Source organism: Thunnus thynnus, chromosome 12, assembly GCF_963924715.1.
Source record: "Thunnus thynnus chromosome 12, fThuThy2.1, whole genome shotgun sequence".
NCBI lineage: Eukaryota > Metazoa > Chordata > Actinopteri > Scombriformes > Scombridae > Thunnus > Thunnus thynnus.
Window position 1 is genome coordinate 27,923,611 of NC_089528.1, and position 18,628 is coordinate 27,942,238.

At 38.9% G+C, this 18,628-nt stretch overlaps 1 protein-coding gene across 5 annotated transcripts in view; it reads right to left on the bottom strand.

The window, feature by feature from the left end:
• LOC137194613 (receptor-type tyrosine-protein phosphatase N2-like) overlaps positions 1 to 18,628 on the bottom strand; it is a 251,576-nt gene that overhangs the window by 222,275 nt on the left and 10,673 nt on the right. For 2 of the 5 annotated variants that reach the window (XM_067606684.1, XM_067606682.1), the window contains exon 2: positions 10,736 to 10,786. In XM_067606684.1, the coding sequence (XP_067462785.1) occupies positions 10,736 to 10,786 (51 nt within the window). Of the gene's footprint in view, positions 1 to 10,735; positions 10,787 to 14,790; positions 14,908 to 15,271; positions 15,428 to 15,834; positions 15,879 to 18,628 lie in introns of those variants that run through there. The other 3 variants (XM_067606687.1, XM_067606686.1, XM_067606685.1) reach the window with 3 other exon arrangements.

The window sequence follows — 18,628 nt, forward strand, 5'->3', positions numbered from 1 at the left end:
AAAACTGGTCATTTGTTTTAATCCAGGGGTTAAACTATACCATTAAAAAACCCATTAATCAGCAGAAACTTCCTATTCATTCAGATTCCATGTCACTAAAGATTATCTTCTCTAATCTGTTTTCGTGAAGTGGTCTCCCCGGTCTATTGATTTAAAAATTACAAGGTCATAATGTTTCATATACTCTGTATATTGCTCAGGAATAATAACACTTATCTACAGCACACAATTCAATTCAGCTCTATTCTTGCTGAGTTAACTAATGCTAATTAAAGCGTAACTGGAGGCCATATTCTCTGCTGGAAATTAGTGTTTCCATGCTGAGTTAGCTTCTTCAAGATGAGCTTTGTTCCAGCTCTGACAGCAAAGCCAGGGGAGCCAATCAACACCTGGAGGAGCAACAGTGGCTCCATCATCAGGCAGGAGATGGAAGACATGTCCCAACTGGACTGTTGCATATTCAGGGGAAAATATAATGAATTTTACATTTCAAATAAAAACTTCCTACAGAGAACATCAACACTTTTCGCATCTTACAAGAATTTCTAGTCAACACTGCATGTTTCACGCCGCTGTTCTCATACTGTGAGCGTCGGTATATGCTGTGTAGAGATGAAAATCATTGTTTAAATGTGTCTGCATCAATTTCCTGAGTGACAGAACCCATTAACAACGTTGTACTTAGTGAATTGAGTGATTCGGGATCCACGACACTGAACAAGCAAGTCGTTTCAAGTGTGATTGAAGGTGAAGGTGAAGATTACGGGATTAGCCGCAGTGTGGATTCACAAGAAAAAGCGAAGATTAGGGACAAGTCTGAAAGAAAAACATAATTTTGTGTAGCAGGAATATGTTTTTTTCTGCTTCTCTATCACATATCTGTATACATCATAGATCCCTTGTGTGGGAACTATTGTTCTACATGATACATACACTTAAGACACTGGGAATATGTTATACAGAGAGTTTTCCTTTAAGATGGAAAACATGATTTTTAGGTCATCAAACTCAACAACAGTCATGAGACTGGAAGATACGAGGTAAACCCACACAATGTTTCACGACTTACAGTGCATAAATCTCACGGCAAGCAGTGAAACAGAGCATGATTAGAACAAATTCACCCGACTCCAAAAGACTGTCGACACAAACAGAAGCAGGAGGCGAGATTGACTGAGCTTCCTCTACATCGCTGGTCGTTAGAAAATATTAGCAGAGCTCAGATAACCTCTGCGCTTCCTTGATCCAGCACCGCTGAGCAAACTCGCAGTGCAAATATTATCTATCACATCCCAGCACAGATCACGTCATCGGGGGTAAAACTGTGATTAATTTATTTCATGGCTGAGTGATTTTCAGAAAACACAGAGCTTGCACACACAATATTTTCCATTTAACTTGAAGGAACTTGTTATAGCTGTGGCTGTACCCCGGCAGATTCCCCAGTGTTTCATGTGCTCCCGTCTGTGTGTGTGTGTGTGTGTGTGTGTGTTGGCGTAGGCGTGGCTTCCCTTACTCCCTGCTTCACCTGCACACCTGCTTTCAATCTCCTCATCTTCTCCCTCAGTCAACACACCTGCCATCCGTCGTCTAATCTCCTCTCCAGCATATCAATCCCGGCTCTTCACCCGCTCTTTGCCAGACTGTCGTTTCAATCTCAGCGGTAGTAAATGTTTTCAGGCCAACTCGGTTTGTGAAATCCTTGTGTCAAGCTTTCAATTGAATGCGAACCCGTTTCTCTCGTTGTGTCCCAGAATCATCTCACTCCTGCGTCGCTGCCAGCCGCTTCTTAGCTTCCAAACTTCCCCCCGCCAGCTACGCTTCCCCGTATTCCCCCGCTCATAGCCACGCGCCTCCATTTCCTCTCTCCTCACCTGCTCCCCATCTTTTTTCCCATCATCACTCTGAGCCCAGAACTCTCCTGCAATAAACCTTTTTTTTCTTAACCAACACCACTCTGTCCTGGTCCTGTGTCGGGCTCCCTCCTGCTGCTGTTTTCATGTTACATTTTTATCTATTCAGGACGATAATTATATGAATCTTAACCTGATTATTCATGTTCTAACCTAATCTCTATTTGTCATGTTTCTTTGTTGACTTTGGCTTTTAGTATAACTGGTTTTATAACATCTTGTGATGATTTTTATGAATGTTACTTCAAGATCAGCGACATTAACGACAGATAAGAATTTACAGTATAAATGCAACATTATAGAAGAAAAAGAATCTGTATGTCTCAACAACTGAGAGGAATAAAATCTTTAGAGTGTTAGTCTGTCTAATGAGTAAAAGCACAGGTTTGATCACTATATTATAGCTACTTACATGATGTGACATGTAGATATGACCTACATACGCTTAAGATATCTTATCAAACAGTAGCACCACACCTACATTTAAATCTGGGTTAAACACATAAGACAAAATCCGAGCCTTTATTCTCCGTCCTGATCTGACTCACTGCTCTTTGGAGTGAAGCAATACCAACATCCTCATCCTGTAATTAAGCCTGCATAATGCCACTAGGAAAAAAAGTTTGCAATAAAACAATGAGGTGTGACGTGATTCGCTCGAGCTTCCTACCTACATACGAACGCACCACATCAGACACCCTGGAGATCAGTCTGCAGTTTCCGCTCTGTCACCACGCAGCTATTAACAAACAAACTGACCAATATTAAAGATGAAATACATATGTTTTGATGTACTATTTCAATTTCTCATTTTTCAAGTCTCTACAAGCTGAACATCGAAGAATACTGAAATGAATGTAAACCAATAGCTGCCTGGATGGTATTAAAACATGTCAAACATCTAAACAACTTTAAATATCTAAATAACTATGTTGTACTTGGGGAAAATGATTATATATATGATTTATGGTTAATATTAAAGGGTGAAAACATATAAAAATGCAGGTATGAGCCTATACAGTAAGTATAACTGACAGGCAGCCATCCTTATCTTTACGGCCAGACTCAGCAGCATGCCGGGCCTGAAGCAAATGGAAGTGAGCAAAGTTCCCTACAATGCAAAAAAAATGTCTGAATAGTCATTTATTTATTGAATGAAGTGGACTTAATCTGTATACAATGTACCGTTCCAGTGAAGTGACGCACTATACATCAAGATTTGAATTTAAATTCCTGTGGCGACTGCCAGACAAACTCTATCTTAATAAAAAAAAAAAACTCACTGCCACATGGATTTATTTTTATGACGGGTCCTTTTTTGCAGTGTAATACGGTTGACCCTTGTAGGTGTGCTGGGATGACCGTCGCAATGAAAATGAGAGTATGACAAAAGCATCACACACTCTGGCTTTATACACATTTCTCTTTTATTCAGACGACGTTTCGGCCCTCGAGGCTTCTTCAAGATCAACAATCGTGATCGTTGCTATTCTCAAGTCTACTTCCAGTGACTACAATCCTTGCTGTGTGTGTTTCCATTATATATGTCGCAATGAAAATGTCAAGTGACTGATTGAACCGCGTCTTGCTATGTAGCTGGTCTGCCCTTTCTCCTTTTGTACTCAAGACATGTCAGGGTGATACGCTTGAAAATAGCAAAAAAAAAAAAAAAAGTCCAGAGGGGGTTGGTGGACAGCCTTATCTCTCTTCACTGAATCCTCGACTATTCCATCAATCCTGGGAAGTCATTTTATGTGTTTTTTTTATGCTTGAGTTAAGTTTGTCTGCAGGCAAGAATCATGTCATTACATTTACTTAAGGAGGTTTGTCAAAAGCCCTTTTCCGACATGGAACATAAAAGTTTGCTGTCCACCTGTGAAAGTAATGACTTGTCAAGCAGACATAGTTGGTTATGTAAATGTTCTGTAATGGTTTTATTCTGTTAGAGACAGAACCACAGTGCTTATATGATGTTTGGCACCCGGTGCATGAGAGAAAAGTAATGATATCGAGGAAGAAGAGTGTTTTATTTTGAGGTTAGAGGGTGGTGATGATATGGTTTGGAAGATATATTACACACACTCTCTGTACAGTGTGTGTAATATATATATGTTGAAATATGGCAGTGTAATGTTGTCTTGCTGCATCTGCATAATGTGTATGTTCAAAGGAGTGTGTGATGATTTGAACACACTCACCTGTGCTTCTCACTAGTGAATCCCCTGATGAATTTTCTGATCAGTTTCATTCATAGACTGTATAAAATATGGACGTAGTTACCGTGATGTCACCCGTTGGTTTCTGAAGCTCAAAGTGAGCCGCTCCGGCCGTCGCTATCTTGGCAGTGCGTGACTCTGCCTAACTCCCAGCCAATCCAAAATGGGCAAAGAGGCGAGCCGAATGGCTGAAACAAGCCACCTAGCGGTTGGCGGACCTGTCACTCAAAGCAGCCATGTCCTTCATTATGCATAACTTTACGGCTTAATAAAATTTAAACGAGTGAGTTATAAAAAAATTCACCCCTTGTACAGTTGTCATGAAAGGAGTAATTAGCTATAAACCATTTTTTGTACCAGGCTGTTTCTTTCTGCAGTAAAGTTGGGCATTTTAACATGGGGGTCTATGGGGATTGACTCACTTTTGGAGCCTCAAGTGGTCATTCGGGGAACTGCAGTTTTTTGGCACTTCTGCATTGGCTTCATTTTAAGGCCCCAGAGGTTGCCGCTTGGTTTCATCACTAAGTAGACGGAGAATTCTTATACCTCAACACAGCACAAGAATAAAAAGACACAACATCAACCCATATATAAATAAACAATGTTGACAGACATGACTATGTGACTTTATAGCAAGCCCCCAGGAACAGTGCTGGGCTGTGAAACTTCCACGTTTATCACATGAAAAAAAGGGGGCTGCTGTAAAACAGTGTAACAAGCCCCCAGAAAAGAGTCTTTATTATTAAAATTTGATCCATTCGGTCCAATAAAATTTGTAAAGTCTAGAGGAGCTGAAATTATTTTATTCCTTTCATGTGTGCCACTTGTTGTGATCTATGAGCCCAAAAACAAGGAAGCGTTTGGGACCACCAGGTAGCTTTTTAAGGACGGACGCCACAAACATGAAGAGTTTATTTTAGCGTATGCTTTCATAGGAATGGGACGCCATCTTGTAACGTGGTGTCAGTTCTCCCTAATACTTCCATGCATAGTGTATAGTGTTGCAAGCCCTTCCTGGCCACATCCCTAATTCGTGATGTCATAGCAGGTGTTTTTTGTTTCAGCTTGTGGATCCCCCTGCTGTGAAATCACTGATCAGGGCAGAGCCTGAGGGGTAACTCAGTTGAAAGTTTTGAGAGAGCCTATAGAGAGCTGCTCTATAAAGATTGTTTACTTCTTTAGATTCTCCAGGCAGGTTATATTCACCTTTGTAAACAATTTTGTCTTCAGCCAGGAGCAGCTGTCAAGTGTAAAAAAAAAAAACATTTTCAAAGCCTTTTAAATGGCTTCCGACGCCAAAGAAGAAGGAACAACTTGCTTCCTCAGAGTATTGAGATGTGTTTCAGTTGTCACGCTCTCCCTTTGTTTTTGAAAAAAAAAAAAAAAAACAGCTGAAAGAAAGAGAGAGTGAATGTCCTCAGCTCAACAAAACCAACCTGACTCATTGTTTCTTTTTTTTCTGCCAAGAGATTATAGCCAGCTCAGGCAATCAGAGCTGCTGCTGTGTGGTCTGATAGAGCCAGAGCTGCCAATCAGCAACACAACAGACTGGCATTGTCTGTGAGGGGCAGTTTGACAGCAGCTATTCAAAGCAGGTCAGACACACGGTGGGTGAGAACAATGGCTGGAGACGCAGCCGCCGTAGCTTTTCCACTGTGAGATCCAGCTGTCGGCTCAGCCTCACCTCACCTGACTCAGCCCGGCGGGGGGGGGGGGGGGGCTTTTCATGCTCTCTGAAACTTAGACTGAAAGTGTAGCCGAGCTGACAAGTAGCTCCACCGAAACAGCCGACGCTGCCGGAGACCGAAACAAACATTTTAATGTCTCACACAGAGCAGACAAACCTGTGTAACTCAACGTACCACGACATCATGCATAAATACCAATTATAGCTTTATTTGCAGACATGAGTGGATTACCAAACAGGCCTACAGAAGCCCAGAAGTCTGTTTGAAGAGTCCTGATCTCTTTGTAATTTTATTTTATAAGATGTTTAGATTTTTTTTATTGTCCCTGTAATCTCTGTTTTACTTGTAACTTTTATTTTGACAAGTGTTGTATACATACATCTTTACTTTTTTAATACTGAGTGATCATTCTGATTTTTTATTTTCTTTCTGGTCATTTTTTTTCCTGCAACTAGTGTAAATAATGCACACGTAGGCTGCATTAAGCTAATATTAAAGCTAAGCTAACCCGACAGTATTTAGTGTAATATGAGGAAATTTTGTTTATATTTGTTTATACATTTATCTCCAATTTGTATTTTTTATATTATTTGCAGTAATTATTATTCTTGCACTGTTAATCACCTTGCATTTGCACTACCTGCATTGGTACATCCTCTATCATAGTGACAGCTGTCTGTAGTAACTCTGGTAGCTAGACTCACTTACTGCTGCGTTTTTATTCTTTTATTCTTTTATTGGTGCTTTGTGTTATATAAACTGTACTGGATGCCTAAGTGTCCCTCAGGATCGATAAAGTTTCTATCTATCTATCTATCTATCTATCTATCTATCTATCTGAGAGGAGTGTTGTAATCATCTGTCTTGCATGTCATCCATCATCTCTCTCCTCTAATTTCCTGAAAGCTCTCTACTGTCGCTGCTTAATAAAGGCAAAAAAATATCCCCAAAATAGAAAGAAGTGTTGGGGTCTGCTATCTAGAAGGAAGGGTGCTGTACATAGTATAAAGAGCAAATGTAAAAACTTATAGGTGAATACATTAAACTAGAGCTGGCTCAGAAGAAAATATACACTGAATTCTCAAGCTCTCAAGTAATACTCAGGAAAAATCTGGATAAACTCTCCAATTAAAGTATGTTTTAAGAATATAAGACACAATATCAGCCAATTTATTTCCTCAGGCAGGCTGTTCTAGATGCACTGACAATGTAAAACATAAAAACCACATTTTCACTATTAATTATTGGTTCTGTGATGCATAATATTCATTGAGGAAAAACAATATTTAAAAGGTGTATCTCCCACCACTCAAAGTCAAATCAAATCAGTGGAGTAGTGAAGGGGGGAAAGTCTGGACAGAGTCCTCCATCACAGCTGGAACATCAGCTGAGGAGAAACAGCACAGCAGCTACTAAACAACCATCCAACTGAGAGCTGAGAGCTTTTTAATGATCTATGGAGCAGCAGAAGCAAAGCACTGAATTGTGTTTACTGCCCCAAAGGCAGTGAAGCAAATAAACACACAAAACTGAAATCTGCAAAAAATGGGAGGAACTTCACTTACGGAGCTGTCATGAAAATAGATGAAATCCTTTTTCTTTTATGTCTTTGCACATTTTTGTTCATTTTTCTACTTTATGTAAATAAATGTCAGCTCTTTTTGCAAACCTTTTTGTTTTTTTTTCCCTCCCATTTTTATCATTATGTGAGTTTTTCCTACTGTATGTGTCTGAAACAAACCTACTTTATTACATGACTTCTCCTCAGGGTGCAGACTCTGTTTACTCTAAAATTACTCTCGTTGCATACAGTATATCTATTTTTATTGGCCAGAGGTAAAACTATCCAGTATTTCACAATAAAATGCAACACAGTTAAGAAAAGTCAAATACTTTTTTTTACTTTACTTTCAAATCCTGTTAATCAGCTTGAGACCCAGTAGATTTACTGTATAAATGTTTCTTTTATCACCTAAAGGGGTTCAGCCCCCCCCTCCCATGATGGTCTCCACACTATCATGGACATAATACTGGTAGAAAAAACAGAAATATTTTGTATTTTGTAGATTTTATGTACTTTATATGTTTATTTTAGCTAAAAAAACACCCTAATTTCAAATATACTACATCATAATAAACCTCTAGAAAATCCATCAGATGTAATTTGTGTATTGTTGTAGATTGCATACTCCTCCTCGGGTCATTAAAGCCTCCAAACATCCGGAAAACTCATCAGTTTCCTCAGTGGTAACTACTGCCCTGATGGCAGTGTGGTTTTGTGTGTTTTGATTTCTAAAACTGCAATGTCACTCCATCTTTTTTTCCTGTACAAACCACCTTTAGTACAATTTTCAAAAAATCCCAAAAAGAAGTATAAATAACGAAGGCAGAGGACACAGGTGTAAGCAGCAGTGTGGAAATAAAAGTAAAAGCAACAGATACAGACCAATGTAAAAGCAGTCGACACTTCACACCCCCTTTTTTTTTTTTTATATATCAACATGAAACGAGGTCACCCGAGGCAGTCACAACACAGACGGAGAGGCCGTCTGAGCTCGGCTAAAAATAAAATTCGCGGTGGCCATAATGATCGTCTCACGGCACTGGATACATGTTTTCTTTTTTTTTTTTTTATCCACCTCTCCTCCTCTGTCAGAATTACATTACGGGGGCGCATTTCAAAAGGACACCGCGCGGACAGGAAATGACCGAGTTAATGAATTCAGAACAAACACTCCCTGCCTGAAATAAACACACGTCAGGAAGCGAGTCAGAAAACACCCGACGGCACGGCCACCTGCAGCACCTCCTAACAGACCATTCACATGCTAAATGAGATTACTCTGCAGATTATAGTATTCTGTTATCTCTATTGGCTCTCGGTCTTTTGCCTTTTAAATCCTGCAGACATGTTGATAAGTGACGCCTGCTCTGCACAGCTTAGAGCTTCTCACTAAACCGATAAATGTTATAATCGGGAAGATATAGAAAACAAAAAGGTTACCTTTACAACACATGACTGACCCGGTGGAGTTAAAAGTGCTTCCAAGATTCAAAATATATGCAAATTATTTTCTGTGAACAACTTTCATGCTTTGAGCTTTTTTTTTTTTGATTCTAGGTTGATTCTCAGCAGGGTCTCCTTATTCCCCACGCCACAGGCCGGGAAGGAGTAAGAAAGGCAGACAGAATGAGGGTTTATAATTGTATTTATATGTGGATGTGAGTGTGGGTGTGTGTGGGTGTGTAGTTACAAAACACAGCTGTTGATTCTTAAGAGGTTAGAATGAATGAACAAACAACTCAGCGATTTAAATTCTTGTACTTCCTGCATCTCCTGACTGCCTTCATTAATGCAGCAGAGACTGAATATGTTTTGGACAATATTGTTATTGTACATGCGCCGAGTGAATATAACTTGTTCGGCCTTTAATTAAGCTTTGTATAATGGCCAAGTCTCCAACAGGCGGAGATGATCTTCCAGTGAACTTCAGAGTTTACTTTCGACCCCTTCTAGACCATTAATGGAAAAACACCAGACAACAAACGGCTCCAAGAAAAACAACTAACTTCATTTCCTCTAGGGATCCTTTACACTCTTAATTGGAGCGTTATATAAAAAGTACTTAGTGCACAGCACATGAAAGGTAAACCGTTTGGACTGCCGCTCTCGAAAATTGTGTTCCTTCACTTTGTAGCAGTCATAAAGGGCATGACCATGTTGTTGATTTAATTGCCTCTGACATGCTACCAAGAGAGGACAGCCACTACACATTAAAAACCCTCCAGTAAGAAGAACTGATAATATCTGCAGTGTTTCCCCTAGGTTGATTGCTATGGACTGGCGGGAGAAGAGGGGAGGTTTGGGGGGGGGATCTTAGCCACACATTTCTCCTTCCTCTATTTCTCTGTTTAGTATCATCAGGTTAGGCTAACCCATTGTTGCTAACTTCGGAGCTAACGCCCTTCATTTTCCAGCAGTTGGAGAAACAACAGACGAGACTTTTCTTAGTCTTGAGAAGCTGCAGTGCTTATTAACTGACACACTGTTGTCTGTCTGTACATTTACAGCCGGATCGACAACTTACAGCTAACCTTTTCCTCTGCTCTGCTCACGTTCACCATCACTTTTCTGCCGCTCGCTCTCTCACTTAACCACTCGTTTTGCTTACGCACTGCCCTATTCCTTAAAAGGAGATACGCTACCAGGAGGCAACGACACAGACGTTGACTCATGTTTCGAAAACTGCTCAGAGGCTCCCAAACGCTATTGATTTCCGAATGAATGGATATTTGGCATCATTTTTGGCATTTAAAAAAATAGTTTTTGGCCTGGCGGGGGTTCTTGTTGGCCTGGCAGCCCACCAGGACTGTACTATTATAGGGGAAACACTGATCTGGTTGTAGCTACAGATGTCACTGAAGGTTCCTCTACTACTCGATCACTACTACACCTATTCTATTTCTACTACTACATCTACTAGCCAACTGCTAATACTATGACGGTTGTTACCATCACCCCAACAACTACTTTCCTGGAGCTGCTGCTAGTAGTAGTAATGCACTAGTACACTACTTCTACTACTAAGGCAACTCCTACTATTACTAATAGAGATGTAATCAAGTGTAAATGTATATTTCTAACAATCTGTTTTGTAAAATCTCTGTCACTCCTGATGTTATTTTGTTGATGATGACTGAAGAGAAGTTTTCAACCTGTTTTACATGGATGAAGGTTTTCCTGATAAACCGATCCAGTACCAGTCCCTAGTAACAAATATAAATGGTAAGATGTGAATGTAGATTAGTGATCCTGATCCTACAGCTACAGTAACAAAAGTTTGTAGCTGGTAGCCTGGCTGTTTTTGAATATACTTGTGATGTAAAGCTGTGTTCATGTGTGTGTTGGTTATCTTACCGTTGACACAGATCTCATATGGCGAACACAGCTCGTTCGCAAACAGGCAACCTGTTTGCAGAGACACAACAAAAAAAACAACACACAGGTTAGCAGATTGACATGTAACGAGCTTACACAGACAAGTTTTGAAGCTGAATTACATTCATATTTCTGTCATGGAATAAAAAACATATACGGTAGTAACCTGAGTAGAAACTGAGAGCTACACTCAGAACAGTGGAAATTGTCTTGTATTTATCCTCCTCTACTTCAAAACACCATGTCTGATGTTAAGACACATCTTGGTTAACATACAGTGGAACTATTGAGATAAAGTTTCATTTGCGGTGCTCACTTAACTGAACAACTATATTTAAACACCCATGAAAAACCACCACAGGTGTTTTCACTGATTTTGCTTGATTAGACCTCTCAAGACTGTGTCCATGCTGAGCTTTGCTGACGCTCCTTCATGTTCCTCTTAGTTTTGTTGCATCATTTGGGATGTAACAACTTCATCCTTTATCATTCTTATTAATAGAGTCGGTGACCTAATTAACATGAATAACTGAAATACTTGTATGTGTGTGCACGGTCATTAAAAGGTTCAACAGTGTCCAGAAGAACTTGCCCGGCTTACTCTGGATAACAGATCTAGCATTTTTTCTATTGGAAGTAGATCTGCAGCTATTAGTCAATTCATCAATTAGTTGATTGGAAGAAAATTAATAATTTCAGTCACTGTTTAAGCAAAAAAGCCAAATAGGTTTAGTTTGAACTCCATAAACGTGAGGAATTGCTGAATTTCTTTGTAATACAGGAGAGTAATATAGATATTGATGGGCCCTTTTTCTATATTTTCTGATATTTTACAGACTAAACGATTGGAAGAACTTTTCTAAACCAAAGAAAGTTGTTTGATGCCGCAGGTTCTGTGGATTATCTCGAGTGACTGGTTGCTGAATTTTTTGGTTTGAGGAGCACAAACAAAACTCAATTCACCAAGACATCTCAAAACCAGGGCAAAGAAAACCAAAACTATCTGCATGAGAAGATACCACTAGAGGTGTGTGTTTATTTTAGTTATTATGACATTAAAAGAATAATTATCCACTTAAAGATATGTTTATGCCCTCCAATCACTGTTGGCCCAATTGAGAGGCTTATTAAAGGCTTATTAAAATGTCAAGTCTTCTTTTAGGGAGGTTGTTTTTTTGCACCGTATTGGTACATTTATCAGCCGTAGACAGTAAAGGCTTGCAGTTATCCTGAGTTAACACTGGGCTGAGGGGGAGCAGGATGATGCATCGGATTGGCTCCTTCAGTGCTCCTTTGGGAAAGGAGGGGAGGCAGCCATATTTCATTCTTTTCCACTTACAGGGGATCTGGCCGCCCTTACCGCAGCTTGCAGTTTGTCACAGTTTCCCTCTGTCCGCCTGTCTCTCCATCGCTCATACAAATAGACAAAATAACGAGAAAACAACACTTTCTCTCTGTCTCTAAAACTATCATTTGGATTCAGGTGATAAGCAGTTTTGAACTTTTTGGTCAATTTGTTATAGTTTGAATTCATAAAATCAAAATTACACTTAAAAACTGAAAATAAATCCATAACTTCTGATGCCTCCTTCTGCTACTAGCTTCCCTGAATATTGAAATCTTAGGTAAGCCCCCTATGAACTGTTCACAATGAATCACAGGCGCATTGTGCTGCTGTACAATGAGAAAAGCAGACAACAGTTGCTGGAAAGCAGGTGCCAGCAATGTGTGCTTCCTGCAGCTGCTACACAATTAAAGCCCTCCAGCAAGACAAACCAATAATGTCCGATTGTAGATATAGATGTTGTTACTGGAGGTCGCTGAGGTTAGCCCAGGTTTAACTGAGCGTAAACATTGGTCTTAATCTCATAATACTTCTGCTATTACTACATCTATATCTACTGTAATATTTCTACTACTACATCTACTAGCCTCCAGCTAATACTTCTGTAGCGATCACAACTGTTACCACCACTCCTACTGCTGCTGCTACTATCACTACTGGTACAGTACTACTACCACATCTACAACTACTACAGTTACCACTACGGCTAATACTACTACTAGTAATACTGCTACTTCTACTTCCACTACTTCTATTTAGAGCTGCAACTAATGATTATTTTCATTTTTGATGACATAAGAATGTACTAATGATGATAACATAACATCTGACCGCCTACTGTTAAGAAAGTGCTATCACAAGTGTTACCACCAGTCCTACGACTATGTCGTTGTTGCTGCTGCTGCTGCTAAAAATACTGTACTATTACTTCTAGTACAGTACAACAACTACTACTAGGCTAAATACTATATACCAAGCTCCATCTACCACTACTCCACTACTCTATTAACTACTACCTCTAATACTGCTACTACTACAGCTGTATCTGCCACACTACTACTTCTAATACTGCTACTACTACATGTACTAATCTACCACTACTACATCTACTTAGTGTAGCTACTACTACTATCGCTGCTGCTGCATCTACTAAGTTACTACAGGTACTACTGCTACTACTACTACCACATCTTCATCTATTAATCCGCCACTACTACTTCTTCTGCTATTACTACAATTACCACTACTGCTAATACTACTACTATTGATGCTACCTCAACTGCCACTACTACTACTGGTATTAAATAAAATATCATTTTAAAATATCTATCTATTCAAACATGCACTAATGATGATAACAATCAATTGCATTGCATGTATTTATAATATATGTACTCAGGTGGGTGTAAACACACACACACACACATTAGAGAAATACTCTGGGGACTGCAACAGACAGGCTGCCAGAGCACCGGCTGAAACTACTAAAACAATGGGATGCTGTAACCATGGCAACACTTGCTTGTCACCGAGTGCCTCTCTGCCTTACAGGGATCGAAGAGTGGCAGCAATTACCTCTCCCCATCCTCCACATACACACTCTGTGACCTTCTGTTTTCATTTTTGTGGTTACATATTTTTTCATCTTTATCTAAGTGAAGGGTTTGCTAAGCATGCACGCTCCGCGTTCAACAATATAATCACACAGCTGCACACATTCACACTTGGGAGCCAACCACAAAAAACTGCTTTTGGGCACCGAGCAGCTCAACTGAAACAGTTTTGGAGCAATTCAAGAGCACCTCAGCGTCAGCAGTTAAGACTACAGCAGAACAGAGCTCATTATTCATCCACTTCTGCTGGACAGATTCCTCCAGCCGATGACTTTTCTGTTACGAAACCTGCTGCTGCAGCCCTTAGGATGTAATCACATCTACAAAACTGCTTTCCTTCTTTTTTTTTTCCTTTGGTCTGACTCACAGATGGAATTTGTTTGCTTTTTTTTTGGTACAGACAGCTGCACCAGGGAATGTAAACAAAAGTCACACAGGCTCACAGGTAACTCCTTAAATGCAATTGGCCACCTGTCGTCCTACAGAGAAGTTGAAACAAGTTTACTTTTCAGACTTTTTTCCTCTTTACAATTCTATGAACATATAAAACTCATTGCATTGCCAAATTGTTTCAAATGAAAGCACCATGGATATAGCCTATGTACCAATGGCAGTCAATCCATTTGTTGTTGAGACATTTCAAGTATAGACTACATAGTTAGTTACATTGGTCCTCATGCCAGGAAGAGACAAATAAGATGTGAAAGATCATCATTAAACTTGACACTCCCTAAAAATCTTGATGCTGGCTGTGGTCAGAGGTGAAATAGACTTCAAACTTTCAATCAGAGATGTCAGTGAAACACTGCTTTCAACACAGTAATTAATCTGGTAAATATAGGTTACACATAGCATCCAAAAGAGACAAAGTAAAAAGAGTAAAATACATATAGGACTAACAAACAGTAAATAAACAGGTACACAGAATATTGTATTAGCAACACATTAGCCTCAGACAGCTAGCCAGCTAACATAATGATTAGCTTGGTTAGCATTGAACTGATCGCAGAAAAACTAAATTAATAAAAAACAAATCAACAATCACAATTCAGCTGTTATAAAAAACAATTACCTACATATAATGCTCCAACAAGGCCATTTGAGGAGCAGGCTAAAGATACCTGGCAATATTTGCTTGGTCACAGATCTGACAAAATGGCGGCTGTAACAGTCAGTTAACTGCTATAGAAATGTGCCAGAAGCAGTTACGACTAGCAACAGACTGTTAAACTGAAACCAACTGCTGATGGCAGAATATCTTGCCTGAAATTCGAGACAGGATGCATGACTTTTTCAACCAAAATCACAATCTTTTCCAAACTTTAACCATGTGGCTAGCAGATCAAATCTAGCTAACTAGCTAGCTGACTAATGCTAATTCAGAGAGTTGGTTGAAAACTCTTTCTCCAACTGACTTTTTAATGTTTTCAGCTGAAACAATAAACATATAAAAGGGTCTTAAATATGCAACATACATGACTACATACAGTAACATGATATGTTAAAACACTGAGATTACAGCTACATGTCCCTGAAAAAATTGGACGGTATCATTACCAAGAGCCAGTTGCACCAGCTGTTTGCAAGTTCAAACTTAGCCAAGTTATAAAGTAAGTTTTTACCAAGTGCAGATTCACACATTACTAAATTAAAACCAGTTGCAAAACACAAACTAGTTCTTACATAGAGATTAGTTGTTACTAAATGTGAACTAACTAACTGCCAGATGTAATGTGAGCTAACTGAATGAACCAACTGACAAAACTAACATTAGCTTGCTAATATCTGACCTGTTTAGACGGAAGAGTAAAAGGGGTAATATATGGTATATGGTCAACATATCTGACTTGACTTCTTGATTTCTGGTGAATAGTAGACATGTTTATAAGAAGCAGCATAGTTCTTGTCTTGCAGGTTTGAGGCTGTTAGCCCTTGTATTATAGTACAGTACTATAAAATCGAACCAAAATGTTATTTGTTCTAACATGTTTGGATGCCTAAAACATACTCCTGTAATCATAGGTGGAATCAGAATCTCATTTTTGCTGCACTGCACCATTTCCTTTACAGAAATTATATTGTTTGCTATTATTTTGCTTATAAATCGCCAAAACACACACAGACTCGTGCCTCCAACCGATACCAACACTTTCTTTGAGATCTGTACTCGTTTTCAAGCTTTCTGAGCTACATCTTTTGTCACAGCAAACAGTTTTTTTTTCATATCAGAGTGAAGTCATTTGCCATAAGCTGCTGTCATGTTTGCTGGATATTCATTATGCTTCTGTTTTGGTGTAATTAAAGGAAGAATCACCCGGGGTAGTATTTGTTTACATCACCGTGGGAGAAAGAAGCAGTAATCACTGTGGTTTCCAGCAGATGCAGCCTTGTTAAAAGCAATAACATGTAACACAGAAATGCTGTTTACAAAGATTTGGGGTTTCATTACAGCAGCTTTGGGGCGTTCATGCAGGTTTGGGCCAGTTTCCCCAGAACAAAAATAACAAGAGTAAAGATATAGAACAAGAAAAGCAATACACAGCACCTTACAACTGTCAGGAAATTATAACATTTAGAAACAAAACGCTATGTACACATTTTGGCAAAAACATTTCCTGACAATAACTATCTAATAGTTTATGACACAGAAAAACTAATAATTTCATCCTATAACATTATACTGCTCTCTAAGACTCGACACAGGGGGTGAAGTCAATTAGATTTAGTTTTATTTTAATGCAGCAATTACTTTGTTAGCGTGGTATAATGTAATAAAGCCAATTATTTAATCATTTATAGATTTTATTTTGCATATTTCATGGCTGTTATTTTTATTATTATTACTTTTACTTTTCTACAATTTGTTTTACTTTCCACATCTGTATTGTGTTATTGTTTTATCCAAGCTCTATCGTTTTCTATAAAAGTGCACTGTAACATGTAATTTTAAGCTGCTTTCAAGCTCCCCCTTTTTGTGCGCAAATCTGAGAAATACATACATATAAGTGAAATGGTTACTTTTTGAAGTATACTATCAAAATGTTTAGTGTAGAATCAGTGTAACTGGTACTACAAATCTAATTTACAGAAGCACAAAAATGTAAGTTTTGGGGGGTTTTTTCTTACCTTTAATGCTTTGTTTTTTAAATTTTACTGTTCAGTTCTGTGCATTGTTGTTACAAAAAACTGTTGTCACAGTGATGTCGGGATCTTAAAATAGTGTAACATGTGTAACATAAAACATGTAGAGATGTGAGACTTTATAGTTCCAAACCTCGTACAGTTTGTCAAACTAGAGAGAGGATTCAACCAGGTGTCATTCCAAATATCCCATACTCTGGCTGGTTTTTATCATGAATGGTGATGATTTTATTATTTTAAATGTATTAGATAAATATAAACAACATTCAGAGGAAGTCGTAGGCACTAAAGTGGAGTACAAGAGTTATGAAGCATGGTTAAAGAAAAACAAAGAGATGAGTTGCGAGTTCTTAAGATATTTTTCCCATTTCACCTCTAGATGAGCGCATTCTCCCGCCAGTCAGGGGAGGAGGATATGGAGGATGGCTCTGCGTGCTACTTTTGGACTTTTGCTGCCACCCTGAGTTTTGCTCCCTGGTTTCATCACTCCATGCCAGCAGAGTGTGAAATAGGTTGCAGTATTGCACTGTGGAGCGACGCCAAACCGGCGATGCGGGAGGAGCGGAATTTCAATCAGCTTCACCCTGTGAGCAAAGAGCAGCGTCCAGGCTGTGGCCTTTAATGCCTCCTGGCAGGGCCATTACAAGCTGTGCTCGCTGACAAAAAAGGCACTACATTTCCCACGATGCCATCTGTCTGTTTGCATCAGACACCTGCTGCTCCCGAGGGAGCAAGCCAATGATTAAACTGAGAGCGGTCACCTTGAAAGATAAGAGCAATGATTTAACTGACCATATAAAGTTTTGGGTATTTTCATGTTCCATGTGAATATTAAGTAAGAACTGAAAATTAAACCCATATTCTATAATCCTTAAAAATGAAAAATACAGTTTTAAATCTGTGTTTAGACATTGCAAAGCTTCAACAAATGCATGTCCTTCATTCACATGCTTTTATAAACATCATAAGTAAATATACCAGCAGTAAGCAAAACAGTCTTTCTTTTTTATTCAAGATTCATTTTTTCTTCTTTTTTTTGTCTGTGACAGCATATACTGTATATTCAATTCAATTCAATTTTATTCTATTTATATAGCGCCAAATCACAACAGAAACCAAAAGGAGAAATTTATATATTAAATTCTTTGATTTCATGATGGCGCCTACTAGTTCTGCATTGATTTGATGAAATACCTTTTCATTACCCGCTTACGTAGCTGGAGACCTTATTCTGATACAGCAAATCAAATCTTGCATAAAGTGATAATGCGTCATACTATCAAAGGCAGAGCAGACGGTCACACTGAGCCTGATTGCATCCTGCTACACAACACAAGAGCCACAGACTGAACAAAGAACAGGACAGCCACTAACGTTAGCTTAATCTCTGATAAAGTAGCATCCAGGACTAGCTCCCACATAGTGTATGTGTTCTGAACGAAGCTTTTTATAGTGTAACCTGTAACTCCACAAAATAATGTGTTTTGCTAATAGCTTGGAAGTCAATCGCTTTGGAAGTAACAGGTTACTACTGTAGGCCAGCTAGTTAGCCTGGCATGCTAATGTTAGCGGCTTACATTTGAGCAGGTAAACACACTGTTTAATTAATTTCTTAACTCTAGTGTATTGTTTTTGGAAAGGAGAAAAATGTGACACCTCTCCAAACTCTTTTAAGATGCCGTCATAACATCCAACCAGAGACAACACATGAAAATTAGTCTAAATTGCTTACTTTGGCAAATTTATAGCTCTTTTTTCTGTTAATCAATGGAC